We start from the raw sequence: 16,972 nt of genomic DNA, 5'->3' as shown, positions 1-16,972 counted from the left end.
AGGAGGGGATTTAAGTTTTGTAGTCATGTGATTAGTATTGACGGAACATTCTTGAAGACAAAGTATGGGGGCACAATGTTACTTGCTGTTGCGTACGATGCAAACAACCAATTGTTTCCGATGGCCTTTGCAATTGTCGACAGTGAGAACCACGACTCTTGGAAGTATTTCTTGCAGATGTTAAGGGAAGCCATTGGGGAGGTTGAAAACCTTGTGTTCGTATCGGATAGGCATCAGAGCATTGAACATGCTGTCGAGGTCGTTTTCCCCGAAGCATGCCATTGTTTTTGCTTTAAACATATTACTATGAATGTCACGTTCAAGTTCAAGACTGATGTATGTAACACGCAAATATGGCTGGCAGCCTACGCATGGTCGAAGACTGAATGTGATAGACATTTTGAGGTGCTCAAACGGATGGATCCTCCCATTGCTACATACGTCGAGCAAATAGGGCTTGAAAAGTGGGCTCGTCCTTATTGTCCAAGCGATTGGTACAACATAATGACAAGCAACGCCGCTGAAAGCTTCAACAACGTGACAGAAGAATTCAGGAAATATCCAATAACTACTTTGGTTGAATTCACCAGGTTCACACTGCAAAATTGGTTTGCTGATCGTCTCGAAAATGCAAGTAAGTGCACTACCCCTTTGGCAACTACTTTTGAGAAGGATTTAAAAGCACAACATGAAGATGGTAGGTTCAGGACTGTCTATCGTAATGGTGCACAATTATTTAACGTTGGTACGGGTCCTGAAGGTCAGAGAGGTGGTGATGTGGACTTAGTCGAGAGAACATGCACATGCGGAATGTTCCAATTGCTAAAAATCCCTTGTCCTCATGCATGTGCCGCAGCAATTTGTCAGAATGCTAGCCTGTACGCACTTAGCTCCCCGTACTACACAAAAGACACGTGGAAGAAGACCTACGATGCAACAATTAATGTTGTCGACGAGGAGGATGATTGGGTACTACTAGAACACATCAAGAACATGAGAGTCGGGGTACCAGTGGATAAAAAACCAGTGGGTCGACCTAGGAAGAGCAATGCGGGTAGAAGACCGACGAAGCGTCGCCCGTCTAATGGTCAAGTGGTTGTGGAACCTCGCCATTGTACTAACTGCGGTGGTTCGGGGCACAATAGAGCTACATGCAAAGCTCGAGTTTGAAGCTTTTCTCTATTAGTGTACTTATCTATATTAGTTGTAATGCACTTATTTTTGGACTGGATTTTTGTGTTGTATTCTTGGTTGCTGTTATAGTTTTTTAACCTTTTTTTTTATACAGGAATGTGTGAACCATGTAGAATTTTTAACAGGGTCAAAGTAGATTTTTTTTTCCAATTTTGCGATAGCTGGCGATGTTTTTGCGATTATCATTGCGATTTTGTGCGATATATTTTGCTATGGAGATTAATTATGCGATTTGTATGCGATATTTGTGTGATAAATGCGATTTCAGACGACGTAAATGTGCGACAATGTGCGATTTTCAAAGCGAAATTAGCGATTAAAGACGATTTCTAACATATTTTACTAATCTGACAAAATATAATAGTGTCGTAAATATTATACATTCTGGTAAAATAAGTCAACACACCACCTATGTCTAAAGGTGAGCATGTTATCATCGTTAACTTTCTCAAACGACCGATCCAACATTCGGTGCTCCACGTATTCAATGGCATATATTCCACAATCGCCACTGCAAATAAAAAGATATTGGTAATTCTTAGTAACAATTTAGTAAAGTAATTCATAATGGAGTACAAAATAAAATAAATACAAAAAGAGACATTTACTTGCTTTCCGCTTGCGGTACAACTTCCGGAGTAGCTCGTTTATAATGCATTTGTGGGAGCTGGCTGAGATCACCTGTTTCAACCGGAAATACATAACTATTGATCTTAAAATAACTAGAAGCCCGCAATAAGGATGCAAATATCTCGGTATAAGGCTTCAAATATGACTTCATATTGTCCTCAGTCGTGGCGCCGATATCACAGTCATATACAAAAATCTGCCAATTCTCAATATCTACCTCAACAGCCACCCAATGCTTCTCAGCAGGAAGGTTCAATGTGAAGTAGATGTGCTCCTGGTTCTCCCAACAAGGCAAGTGCCGATGCTCCATCCCCCTCACATAATCAATGACTGACTCATCCCAGATAAATGTGCTTCTGTCACCATCATGACAATTCCAGTACATTGAAAATATTTGTGGAGCAGATGTGTTCAGAACCACACAATTCGTAGTGTACACCTCAGGGAAGAGCTTCCTCCTTCTTCTCAACAAGTGGAATATGACATCAATTTGCTGCATTTGAAATAAAAATGGTTAGAATCGAATCACACAAAAGTCGCACAAATGTCGCAAACAAGTCGCATAAAACATAATTTCTGTAATTAAATCGCTTTATGTCGCACAGACATCGCCAAACGTCGCGCATATCCCAATGTACCATTTTCGCGATTTAATTACGATTTAAACAAACAATCAACTTATACATCGCTAAATATCACAAATAAAATGATGTATTGTTCAAAATGAGAAAACAGTGAAATTAAACAGTTAAGAAACAGGTACTTACAGAATCGTCGATCCATTTGTGCTCCACCATCAACTTCATGAACCAACTCCGATCGGCAATGCCAGTGTGCACTTCTCTAGGACGGCGGTTGTCCCTCGAGTAAGTAATCCACCTTTTGAAAAATTTGTATAGTCGTGGGTCTGCTGGCCTCAAAGTATCAACCTCAACAGGACCAGTTCGTTGTTTCTTCTTCCCCGCTGTGTAGTCCTTCAAATACACTGGCTTCCATTTTTCCCTCCTCACAAATTCCACTCCAGCTGGTGGCCCATCCAACTGTTGCACATCCTGAGACTGCGTATCTCCGATGGCCATAATAATGGCATCCGTTGGAGTAGAAGGAACCTCATCTACGTTGGGTTACCAATCTTTAGGGTACACGTCGTCTTCAGAACCAGAATTATACTGACGACATTCATCCTCTGCTGGCTGTGATGGTTGCTTCTGTAACAAACTTATCACGGTCGCAAGTTGATCCATGATAAGCTTCTTCATCTCCACCAGTCTACTCTCAAACGTAGTCTTCATCTCATTCTGTGCAGCCAGAATTGCAATTTGTTGGGCTTCGACCTTCTCCAATCTCTTCGCCAACCCAAGGTAGTCGGCGTCATTGGCTGCAGGAGTTGAGGTTGGAGGCACAGTGCCTGATGTGGACGGCTCTGTTTGTTCTTTCGGTGGTGATGGTGGAATGATTTTTGCAGTTTGAACATATTCCGCCACCCGTTTTGCTTGGGTCTCGAATTGAGTGGAATCTTGTGTTCCAGCTTCTGTTTCTTCCGTCTCATCTGAGCCCATATCCACCGTGGGGACTTCACCCTCACAATTGGAGTTCCAGTATTCAACCTCCTAATTCCGAGGGTGCAAGATCTGAAGGACAACCATCTGCATAACCAAAAAATAAGAAAACAATCAATATCGCAGAAACTCGAAGAAACATCGCATAATGTCGCAAAATTATATTATCAACAAAGTAATAAAAATCGTATTTATGTCGCAATAAGTCACAATTATGTCGCTAATATTTTAAAAAGAAATAAAAAATAAATCACAAAATAAAAAATCGCATAATGTCGCAAATATGTCGCAAAACAGATAATGTAAATCGCTAAAATAAAAATGTTGTCGCACAAATGTCGCGTAAAACTCGCACATATATCGCAAATAATACTGAAGGCAAAATATATCAGAACAAAAATGAGAAATAGAGAAAGATTCACATACCCTTTTCTCAAACAGCAGTGCCACATCAGTTTGCTTCACATCGTGTTTCGTAACAGTAACGGGGGTGCTCCAGTTCAACATTCTAGGGAATCTGCTCCCTTTGCACTGCCCATACTTCTTCCCCACATCTTGCATGACCTCAAACGCCCAATATTGCAGGGCTGGTGCATATCCGTACACATTGTACTTCGCTTCTAGTTGAGTAAATTTTTTCTCCTTCTTCGATTTCTTCTTCTTCTTATCTTTCTTGCTCGACAACTTATCCAGGTAGTTTTGCCGTAGCTGCTGCATATTTTTAGCTGTGGAAGACAACAGCTTCTGATAAGAAAGGAGGCCCCAAGGATACTCGAAGAAGTTATCTACATTTTCAACTAACTTCAGCATATCAGTCCAAATATACACACCCTCGGACCGTGACAACAGAATGCCTTCAACAAAAGCACATAAACCCAGCTTGTAAACATCATCTTCAACATCACACGCCTCAAAAGCTAGCCAAAGGGTTTTGAAGGCCACCCTTTTCGCATTGTTGAAATAGTCCCGCAGTATCCGATCAGAATCACATTGTGTATTCAATTCTGCTGTCGAGGGGCCACCACTCATCTTTAGGCCTGTGATCAAACCGAACTCAGACCTCCCAAATCTGGTTTCTGTTTTACCCACGTAAAACCACACTTCATCGTTTTTAACTTCACTGACTTTCTTTTTCCTCAATAACAGTTGATGCACAATCACCCCAGAGAATTGAAGAACACTGGCATTCCAAAAAGATTCGAAGGGACTTTCCTTCACCTTATCACTCAACTTAAAGGCTTCGAACTTATCCTTTATAGCAGTGAAGTACCTGCTTCCTCCGTAGCTGATACGCCCTGGAAAATGCTCGGACAATGGGAGAACGAGCTCTGGAGCCATCTGCATTTTTAAAAACAGGATTTATAATCGCACAAATGTCGCAAAAGAACTCGCAAAACCTCGCAAAACTACAATTATAAAAAATGTATAAGGTTTTTAAATTAAAATCGCAAACCTATCCAATATAATCGCACAAACATCGAACAAAGATCGCTAAAACAACACAAATGCCATAAACTATCATTATTTTCCCTACATAATCGGACAATATCGCCCAAATGTCGTTCAAAAATCGCAAATCAGACACAAACAACGCCAAGCAACCATACTGCCTTGATAAGTCGCACCAAATCGCACAAACATCGCTTAATATCGCAAATTTATAAGAAACCAAAGAAAAAGCAGTCCCGATACCTAGATTCTTCCCCGAACACAAAACAGTAGAAATCTGAACATTAATCATAGAATGCAGTTCTAAAACAACAAACTAACCTCAAATACACCAATTTCGTTCGAATTCAAAAGACAAATTAAAAGAAAAATATAAAAAACAAACCTTGATTCCCGTGGGCGTGTGGGTTCGTGTGGGTTGGTGATCGGAGACTGGGTTCTCGGAGGTCCGGCGTGGGTAGTGTTCGTGTGGGTCACTGGGTTCGGTGTGGGCGTGTGGGTTCGTGTGGGTCATTGGTTCGGTGTGGTGTTGCGGGGTGGCTGGGTTCGTGTGGGTTCGTCGCTGGGTTGGGTGTGTTCGTGTGGGTCGCTGGTTCGGTGTGGGTTCGCTGGTTCGGGGTGGCTGGGTTCCATGCACAACCGTCCCTGGTCTGTAGAAAGATGGCGAGAATGAGAGAATTTAGGAGAGAGAAGGGAGTTAGAGAAAAGGGAGGGAAGTTGAAAAGTCAGGGTTATTTTGGGGAAGAAATTGAAAGAGTGGGATAATTTTTCTATCTTTATTTTTTTAGTTTAATATTTTAGCTTGTTTAATTTTTTTGCATATTATGTCAAATTTCCCAATCACTATAACCCAAATCATCAACCCCTCGCCTCCTGAATGGATATGGATTATTATTTTTCAATGATTCCCCATGCTAATACCATGTACGATAACTTGTATCAAATCCCCGACAAAATACATGATTTTTTATCATGGTAATATTTTCTTTTGTTCCATTACCACAATCTATACATGGACAATGAATTCTTTACGGATCACTACAATTTGTTTGGCAAAATTCTAAAAATTGGTTGAATCCGTCTTGAAATTGTTGTGTTTCTCTATTCTCAAGAATCCATGACTTATCCATAATGATAATATCTACCTAATTCCTAAGTTGATAATGAAAAGAAAATTAGTATAGTAATACTCTAAAATTATGTTCAATTATTAAATTATAAAATGAAATGGACAGAGTTTCATTTATTTCTATAACATATCCAAAATTCATATGTATTTAAAATTTCAACAAAAACAAAAAGATTATTATTATACATAGTAACTTATAAATTCACATCAAACAAAACATATCCCAAGTTATCTACCTATAAATTCACATCAAACAAAACATATAACAAACAACATGCATGTTCTCAACCATAAGTCACCGCAACACACAGAAAATTCACAGATCCTACTTCACTAAGGTACACATGTTCTCAACCTTCTGTTATCTCCGCAGCACATAATTTTATCTCAGAACCTACTTCACTATGGATGAATATCTAATATATTCAAACTCCTCTAACAATAGTTTGTAAATATAAAAAATAAAAATAAAAAATTAAGTAGTAATTACTACTTACCTTAAAAATTAATATTCACCGCAATTTCAACCTCGAACAAATATTTCAACCTTGAGTGGGAGCTCACACTCAAACAAATATTTCCTACAATAAAAAGTTAAACATTAGTAAATGTATGGTAATTGAATTTATCCTAAAATAATATAATTAACAAAAATATACTTTAAAAAAATCATTACCTAAATAATATACAAAATTATGCAAGCACTAATTTTTAATATAAAAAATTATGTAAACAACATTATTCTAAATAAAATAATACAAAAATACCCTAAACCGAAATATACATTAAAGAAATCAAGTTTTAGTGATCAATACACGTTTTAAACAATGAAAATGTCCTCCAATCCTATATAAAATTTCAAAAATATTACAAAAAATAACCATATAAACATACATAGAAACCACCATTAAACCCACACAATATTTCTTCATTTTTACCCTAAAACTTCAAAATAACTCAAGATTAAGTATATATACATGATTTCTAGCTTTAATATGCAAGGAAATGGAAAAAAAAAACAAAAAGAAATAGACAATGTGGGGCTTACTGTGGGTAGGGACGGTGGTGGGAGAGAGCTTCGGCCGTGACCTTTCAACAAAGAAGAAGTTGAGCAAATGAGTGGGAAAAATAGGTTTTTGTGCTTTAGTGGGTGGAGACCACCTTTCTCCGCAGTTTTATACCCAAAACCGCAGAGAAAAGTGGACATTTCTCTGCGGTTTTGGGTATAGAACCGCGGAGAAAGGTGCCACACTTTTCTCTGCGGTTTTATACCCAAAACCGCGGAGAAAAGTGTGCCATTCGAACCTTTCACTGCGTTTTTTTTAAAAACCGCAATAAAATAGGGCGCAGACATTAAATTTAATTTTTTTGACTCTTTCAAACCTTTTCACTGCGCTTTTTTATTTATTGTTTAAAAAAAATCGCAGAGAAAGCCTATATTTGTAGTAGTGAATGATGACAACCCTCAAGCACGATCCCTTTTGAGCCCTAGCGTACACCTAGTCACGGTCACAATTATAACCATACCAAACTTCAATTCCAAAACCTAACCTCGGGACCAATCCCGAGCCCTTGGGAAGCTCTAATTCCACCAAATAGGGTGGTGGAATCAAACCCCGAGCCCTCGGGGCAATACCCTAAGAAATATCCCAAAAACCCCCTTCTGGAAATAGGGTAGCACTACAACACCATAAGGAGGGCACTATAGCACTACAAGCAGAGCCAAAAAGCTCTCAAACATTAGGGCCTAGCGCTATAGCGCCCAATGACTAGTGCTACAACGCTAGTCACAACACAACCCAACCCAACTTTAAATTTTCTTCATTCGAATTTCCCCAAGCCAAACCTCTCCAAAACTCAACCATATCCCAAAGCAAGCCTACCAACATCTCCAACTCACCCCAAATGACCTAACCATATGAAATTCAATCACATGCACCCCAAAGTAAAGAAATCACCATGATTGAGCTTAAAGCTCAAAACTCAGTAGAAAATCAGAAATTGCAGAACTTCAAAGCTGGAACTTCTTACCTTTGATGGAGGATTTCGACCTAAGTTATCTTCCACACTCCCTTAGCTTTCACCTCCTCAAATCCACAGGCTTAATTCCCTAGAATTCCCATCAAAACTCAAGTTAGAACAACCATTTCAACACCAAAAACGAGAACTGAAAAACACTTTAAAACTTATCTCAAATGGATGAACTACTCTTGCTAACTACTCAAGCCATAACAAGGACTCTAGCCCCAAGCTCCAGCCCAAACTCTCACTGAGTTACAGCTCCAAATTCCTTCAAGAAATGGGGAAGAAACCTAAACCGTGAGAGAGAAACAGAAACAAGAATTCTGTTTTTCCTTCTTTCCTTTTCTTTTCCTTTTGTCTATTTCCTTCATCTCTTTCATTTTCCTTTAAATTCTAGACATTCCACTAAGTGATAAAGGCAGAAATAACTCTCATCCCTTATAAACCAAATGACCATAATACCCTCCCATTGAATCTAAGCCCTTAATCCTTCCAAGGGCATTTTGGTCATTTGTTCCTAATTCCTGCTAATTCCTCGAGTGTCTCTAATATTTACTGCTTACTTCCCGACACCTAACTAATCACAACTTATATTCCTCAATATCAAATAGACTCCAATATATCTCCTAAATTCCCAGAAATACCCCCAGGCTCGCCCCGAGCCGGGTATGAATCCCCGCCGTGACTTTTCGCTAAATCGCTCACTAGGATCGCCTCGAGTCACAAGCTACAAATATATCCATGTAATAATGTGGTCTCAATAATTTATCACCGATATTTACATTTATGCCCTCAACGGGCCAAAATTACGAATATGCCCTTCTAACCTAATCAGGGCCTACATACATACTAATACACATAGTCATGCATCACAGATATCCAAATAATCATATAAACATTCTTTTAATCATTTAAACCATATATAATCCTGTTATTCCCTCCCGACACACTAATCAAGGCCCTTAAGCCAGTAAATTTGAATCGTTACAACAATTCTTTGCAACAAATATTGAAGAAGAGAAGAAAAAAAACTCAATTTTAGCGAGACCATCGACCAGATCTACCTACCCCTCCCTATTGGTATTGGCAGAGTCAGTTAGGGGCATATGTTGGAAAAAATTCCTCATATTAATGTGGTTGCCGAGAGTCGAACTCATGACCTTAAGGAAAAGTTTGAAGCAAACAAACCATCAAGTCAAATATTTTTTGTTGATACTTAAAAACTTTGAATAATATTTAATAACAAATAAATACAAGAAATACATACTCCCACATACTCCAACTATCTCCTATATAACATTTGAAGTAAAATTTTGAGTATAAGTAAATTAATAGTTAAAATATTTAATAGACACTAACATTTTAATTAAATTAAAAAATTTATACATTGTTAATTTTATTAAAAATTTTGGTTTTTTTGTCAAAATTTTATATGTTGTCATGGCAGTGTCCCCTTTGAGTCGTGGTGCTGGCTTCGCAGAGAAGGACATTTTTTTAGACTTATTTTTTTTTACTTTATTAGTTTGTGTTTTAGTTTATTTTTATTTAGTTTAAATTTTAAACAATATTAATATATATTTTTAATTGTTTTGTTAATATAACTTTAAAGTATTTTTGTCATATTTAAAAAGTGTTTCACTATAATTGAACTTCTTATAGTATTATTTTTATTTATGTTGTAAAATATAAGATTTGAGTTATTATTTAATAAAATAAGAAGTGTGGTGGACAATTTTTGCCTAATACAAATCTAAAATATAGATATGTACCCTAATAATAAAATATATAATTAATAAAAATAAACAATTTTTTGCACAAATTAAATATTATTCCATTATATATTTATTACAATTTCTCCTTTATTTTTCTATTTTTGGAAGAAACCTAACCAAAATGGTAATGAGATTACTTAGAAATGAAGTTTACGTCAACGCGAAGCTTTCAGTTTCAGTGCGTCGATAGTACCTGACCGAATATTTCATCGCCCACGTGTGAATGCACGTGCCGCGAAACGCTGAATACTCGGTCAAAAGTATGAGAAAACAACAGAGGCGGGACCCACGTGCGTGGCACGTGTCCAAGTTCTAGTACAACTGACGTGACGACACAGTACTCAACTATCTTCAAATGATGATATGAAACCTAACAAACATTATTGATCCCAAGGCACAGAGTTTACGTATTGTTTAGGTTTCTTCCAGCTTTAGTGGGGTCCACAAGTTTGTCGAGTCATGTAATGTTGACACGTGTTTCATTAATTATTTTTTAAAATTGCAATTTCGATAATGATGACGGTAATGATGATATTGAATGTTGATAATAGATGAAGGTAATAATGAGGTGTATTTATTATTACGGTTTTGGTGACTGGTTGTTTACCTACTATTTTTGGTAAGGTTGAACAAAGTTTGGGGTTCTATTCAATCCATTGAATCTTCTCTCCGTCTTTTTTGGGAGTAATCCTTCTACAAAATTTATAGATGGATATTATATTTACTTTTAGGGAATTTTCCACTTTAATCACTAGGACTGTTCTTGATCCGTAAATAATTTTTGGTGTATTTTTTTTATGACTGTATATATTATAACTATTTAGAGTATTCTACAAATTTTCAAAAATTTCAGAATATTTTACAGTATCGAAAACTAGGTTCAAACATATTACACGCGTGACTAAGTTTTTTTATGCGCGTGGAAAACAATATATTTTAACCTATTTTTTTATACTGTAAACTATTCAGAATTTTCTGAAAATTTGTAGAATGTTCTAAATAGCTACAATATACACGATCATAAAAAAAAAATCGCGCTAAAGCTGTTCACAGGTCAAGAAATACTGAGGGTTCTATTAATAGGCCTTAAAGTAAAACCCCTATAGAAGAATTGTCATATATACTTATATTTGGATTTAGGATCACTTTATTTTGACTTAGGTGTAATATTAGCATTGTTTTCATAAAATAATTTTTAAAAGCAAAGTTACAAAAAATAAAAAAATTTAAGAATAATAAAAAATTATTTTTAGTTATTCTCAATTTTATTTTATCAATTTTTTTTCTCACATAACTTTTTTAATTATTATTCTCGTATCATTTTCTTTCTTATTGATTTATCTCTCCTCACTTTTTCCCTCTTTATTTTCTTTCTTATCACTTTTGATTTCTTTATTTTATCTTTTATCACTTATTATCATATTATTTTATTTTTCATCACTTCCTATATCATTATTTTATCTCTCATCACTTTTTCTCTCATTTTTTTTTCTTACATCAATTTCTCTTCTTCTCAATTTTTCTTCATCAAAATTTCTCTCATTACTTTCTTTCTCCTTATTTTTTATCATTTTTCTTTCATATTATTTTATCTTATTATTTATGAAAAACTTTTAAACTCTTTCTAAGTATATGTATTAATTTTTTATTTAATTTTTAAAAAAAAAATAAAACTAAAAAATTATATTTAGAAAATATTATCAAATATAGTGATGCACACGTGGCGGGGAATTGGCGGGGAGTGCTCCCTCCGTCCCCATCCCCATTCACATTTCTAATCTCCGTCCCCGCCCCATCCCCACTTATTCTCCGTCGGGGACGGGGTGGGGAATCCCCTATTAGGGCAGGGAATTCCCACGGGGAACCCATTTATTTAAAAAATAAATTTTAAATTAAAATTTTAAAATAAAAATCATAAATTATATGTAAATTAAAACATTGCACAATATTTATTATTTAAAATATTAAACACTATCCTAATTAAAATTTAAAATATTATAAAATTTACTAATATACTACAAAAACAGATAAAGAAAGATATAAAATACATATAAAATATTACAAAAATATATAAAAATTTAAATGAGGCCCCGTCGGAGTATGGAGTGCTATCCCCGTCCCATTTAACATTCGGGGATTGAAAGTTATCCCCGTCCCCGTTCTGTTCCCCATTTAGACGGGGATTCCCCACCCCATTATTTGCGATTCCTCGCAGGGCCCCGTCTCCATAGGGAAAATATGCTTCCCTAATCAAATACCTATTGTTTTTTGAAAACTACAAAAACTATTTCCTGTTCTCATTTCTGAAATGCAATTTTGAAATAAAAAACAGAAATCAATGCTAAACAGACCCTAAGATTTTGGTTTACTTAGTTTACGCCTCCTAATAGTAAGTTTAATTGTGAATTTCCATAAAAGCTAAAAACATTGCCACAAAAATAGGTATTTATGATTTGCATAACATAACATATTTATTATATCAAAGGACACAAGATGTTAAATCTAGAAACGTAAAACATAAGTGTCTTAGAGAATAATATATCTTTACTCGAATAATAGAAACTAAAATTACAACTGAACACATGAATACAATTAAATAATAAGAATAATAAAATAAAGTTACAACTCAATACTTATAATTATAAATAAATGGAGAGGAAGTAGAATAAGAAAAGAAGAAGATGAATACAAACTCAAAGTAAAATGTTAAAAACAAAATAATAAGAATAAAAAAGTAAGCACAAAGAATAAAGAAGAAAATTCTTATACTTACGAAATCTTAAGTAAAGAGTAGTGAGGATCATCGACTTGAACAATATTTAAAGATTTTTGTCTAAATATTTATTTTCTCATATTCACTTAGCACTAAGGGACTCTCTCCCAAAGTATTTAGAAATACCTCTATAGAATTATCAAGCCTTGTATTTTCCAGTCAAGTGCTATAATAGATGGAAAATCTCATATTCACAAGTAAGCAAATAGTATCTATTGATATAGAGTTCTCATTCTTATTTGATTTTGAATGAGTGCCACAAAGCCATTGGGGGTTACAGTGCCCTTAATTGAGTTTTACTACTAGAAAATGAGGCTTTAACTTCAGTTCTTACACATAATAATCCGTTGGAATAACAAAAATTTGAAGTTAAAGTTCTTACACGACTTGTTACTTCAGTTTTGGGTGTCCCTCTTGAAGGGAAATAGGCTACGACTTCAGTTTATATAAAAAAACGAAGTCATAAGTGTAAAGGACAAGGGTCACATTTGATTAAGTGAAATTGGAAACTTTTAACTTCGGTTATTAGCTAATAACCAAAGTTAAATGTTTTTAATATTCTCCTCAATCTCAATAGAGGCAAAAACGCAGAACCTCCATTTTCACTAAACGGGAGATGAGAGTTTCGCCATTTCCACTAGTTTTTCTTCCCTATCATCATTTCCATCAATTTTTCTTATTAAAAAATGAAATTGATCATAAAGAACTAGTTTATTTTCATTTTTGAGAGAAAAATAATGGAGTATGGCCATGTGTTTAAGACAGGGCTAGCCATGAGTTATTTTGCCAAATTTTTACTGAATTTTGAGCAGCCAAAGGTGCTCTTGAACTCCAAAATAGGTATGGATTACTAAATTTTTGTTTGTTTGTTTGATTTTTTTTTTTACAATTTTCCAAATTTATTTGTAATTTTTATAAAATATAATGAGTTGATTAACTATAGGATTTTGGGAGTTTCTAATCTTGATTTAGAAGTGATTTGAGCATTAAAGAAGGTTTGTGTTAGTTTTATTTTAATTTATGTATTATTCAGAATTTATTTATAATTTATTAGTAATTTTCTCATTTCTTTATTCATTATATTATTCTAAAAAATGTTATTATGTATAATAGTTTTTATCTTAAATCATGCATGTTTGCCACTGTCACAAGTTCGTTTTCTCTGGTAAATTAAATTGTATATGTAAACATTGGTAAAATTTCTTGTGGTTTAAATTTGATGCTCACTTTACTATAGAAACTTTTATTATATGTGTAATTATAATTTATAATAATTGTGTGTCCATGTTTTTTGTGTACGACAACGTGGCATAAATCATCATGTCGTTTAGCCTTCCTCGGAAGCTGGAGTCTAATCCGTGAGTGTCGTTTTTGTCACCCCCGGAGAAGATATTAGGCTAGCTATCAATGAGAGCCACCTCCTAAGAACCTAGTCCGGAGGTGATCTTATAAAGCTTCTCGAGCCGTGACCAACTTGTTAGAATATCAAGAGCCTAATACTAAGTGCCAGCTAGTGAAGCGCTTGGGACCACAAACACCTGTCTGACATTTTAGTGGCGGCATGGATCGTGCTGTCGATTTGTACAAGCGGCAAAAAGAATGTCCTACGAAACCGCCTGACATGGGAAAACGTACAACTACCATTCTGACAAAGTACCCATTAAGAGGCACCTTTCTCAATAAAGAATTGAGATTGACATTCTCGTATTGGGCATGCCGAGTATCTATTGGGGCCCATGAGCTTATTAATGTATATGAAATCTTTATTTATGTATAACTAATCCCATAATGGGAAAAATTATTGTAATCATCTCCCATTAATGAGCTTAATCCCCTATCTCGCCTAATAATAAGACTAGGGCATCACTTGTAAAAGGATCCAAACTTTCAGAGTATACAAACACGTTGTCTGAATTCCAAGAGAACTTGAGCTTTGCAAGTTCTTCATCCTCAATACAATTGACTCGTGGACTATGGCTAATTAATAGCCTGAATCACGTAAAAAATGTGTGGTTCATCTTCTTCTTCTTTAAGTTTTTTATTAATTTGGTAGTTGACGAAAAAGCCAGTCAACTTATATATATGTAACTAAGTTTGATTGTTTTTTTAAATTTTTTTTAGGAGGGTTGCTGTTTTGGCGTTATTTTACTTTTCAATTGGTGGTGACTATCTTGAAGTTCATAATTTGAGGTGAATGAATTTGTTAATTTTATTTATTAATATTGCAACATTCACTTATAGAATTTGAGTTAAAATTATTTAGTGTAAATTAGGTTTGAAGATTAGTAAAGTTTTGGAAAATTACGTGCTGTGGTGATATAATGATGAAATATTATGCTTATTTGATTATTGTTTTGTTGGTGTTGAATTTGTAGGTTATTTTGAAATTGGATATGCTGTATAAATAGAGAAAACTCTACCCAATGTTTTTTAGGATTTAATAATTTTAGCATGTTTTTGGATATATAATATTGTTTTATGTTGATGGAGTAAACCCTAAAAAATAAAGTAGATTTATCTTTTCATAGCTTATTTTGGTTTAAGATAAACTGTAACGTAATTATATTTATTATTAGACCTATTTTGTTTATATGTAAATTTAGTTTTATAGCTACTTTACTTAGCCGAATGTATATAAATACTTTAGACTAAAAAACTTGTATGAATATATAAAATATTTAATTTTATAAAAGTTTTGTGAATTTTATTTAGTTTTGATATATATTAAAAGAAAATAATTTTTTATAAAATAAAATTAAATAGAACTATATATATTAAAATGAAATGCGACCACATGGCTTCTAGCCTTTGGTTAATTTTGATTGCATAAATCTACGACTTTACCAAAATATGCTTCTAATGTTTTTTACACAAATACTTAAGTGCTTCAAAAATATTAATTGATTGCGTTTAGAAAGCTACCCTGTAATTGTAATTGAGTGTAATTCAAAATAATTATTTGATTTGGCGTGTTTGATTGACTATGTAATTATAGAGTAATTATATGTAATTATAGGTAATGAATGGTCCTAATTACACTCTCCAATTCTGATAGCATTCATGAGAATTGGCTGTAATTATATTGTGTAATTATTAATTAATATCAATTTTAAATAGTATGTATTATATAATATTATTTTTCAGTGTAATGACTAACTGTTTTGTCAAACATAACAATAGAAATTCATAAGTAATTACCACTTGACATCCAAACACATATTGTATTTTTAAATAAAGTGTAATTACTCAGATATGTAATTACTACTGTAGTAATTACATGACATAATAATTACACAATTGTTTCCAAATACGCCCTTAGAGAGTTTTGTAGGAGGAAAAGATTGCATCTCTTAAGTTGGGAGAAAATTTGTAGGCTGACAAGCTCAGGAAAAATAGTTTTATTTTTAATAATTATTAAGTTTTCTTAATTTATTATTTTTGAATAATTTTTAAAATACTTAACAAATTAAATATAATAATTTGCGCTAATGAGATACGATCATGTGGCTTCTACGTAGCCCCCTGGTTAATTTTAATTTGAGAAGTTTACATTAATATAAAAAAATAAACATAGTTTCTATATTTATGGAAAAAAGTAATTATACAAAATATGGTAAGTTTTGATTTTTTTTTAATATGGTAATTCCATAAAATATAAAAAATTAATTACCATAAACCTAATTACACTAAACTCTCTCTCACTCTCTCACTCTCTCCCTCACGATATCTCTCTCTTTTCTCCTTTCTTCCTCTCTCCTCCCCCATTCAGTGTCCTCATCATCTCAGCCCCCCACCGGCGATGCCACCTCCAGCGAGGCACCTTCGCCCCACTGGTTCTTTTTCTTCTTCCTTCTTCAAAGTTCAAATATGGTTTTATACTTCTTCTTTTTCACATCTAATTTTGTCATTTAAAATCTGATTTTGCACTTCATATTTGATTTTTCCGGTTTTTTTTCTTTCAAATTTGTTTAAGTAACCAAGTACCATGCCACATGATTATTTTTATTCATATCTGATTTTTTAGGCCTAGTTGTAACCAATTATGATAATTATTAATTTAGGACGTGATTGGTATGTCATTAGGATTCAATTTTATGATTCCAAAAACTAAAAATAAGTAGGACCCACAATAATCCATGAATGGTTAGTTATTTCCTAAAATGAAATCAGAATCTGATTTTAAACTTTTTCCTATATAGTTGAAAACGTGAAAACATCGTTTTCTCTATTTTCTGATTTTTTCCCTAAGACTTTCTTCTATTGTGTGCTAGAATATGCATTTTTAATGGTTACTACACATGGACAATTATTTTAATATTAATCATTGGATTAAAATCAATGGTCCATATTTATAGTTTTTAATTAATATTTCTAAAATTAAATTTTGGTTTTTTCAAATTTTTGGAAATGTTACGTGACGAAAAACGTGTATTTATTATAAAAA

General features: G+C 34.0%; 1 protein-coding gene across 1 annotated transcript; it reads right to left on the bottom strand.

Annotated features, from left to right (window-relative positions):
• Positions 1–1,503: 1,503 nt before the first annotated feature.
• Positions 1,504–6,542, bottom strand: LOC133804231 (uncharacterized). Its single transcript, XM_062242385.1, has 5 exons — positions 6,459–6,542; positions 3,810–4,721; positions 2,592–3,470; positions 1,803–2,317; positions 1,504–1,705 (listed from the first exon to the last, which is right to left on the bottom strand). The coding sequence occupies exons 3-5, from the start codon at positions 2,901–2,903 to the stop codon at positions 1,570–1,572; spliced, it is 963 nt and encodes a 320-aa protein (XP_062098369.1). The 5' UTR covers positions 2,904–3,470; positions 3,810–4,721; positions 6,459–6,542; the 3' UTR covers positions 1,504–1,569.
• Positions 6,543–16,972: the final 10,430 nt, after the last annotated feature.

Source organism: Humulus lupulus, chromosome X, assembly GCF_963169125.1.
Source record: "Humulus lupulus chromosome X, drHumLupu1.1, whole genome shotgun sequence".
Classification (NCBI taxonomy): domain Eukaryota; kingdom Viridiplantae; phylum Streptophyta; class Magnoliopsida; order Rosales; family Cannabaceae; genus Humulus; species Humulus lupulus.
This window is presented reverse-complemented; position numbering and strand designations above follow the sequence as displayed.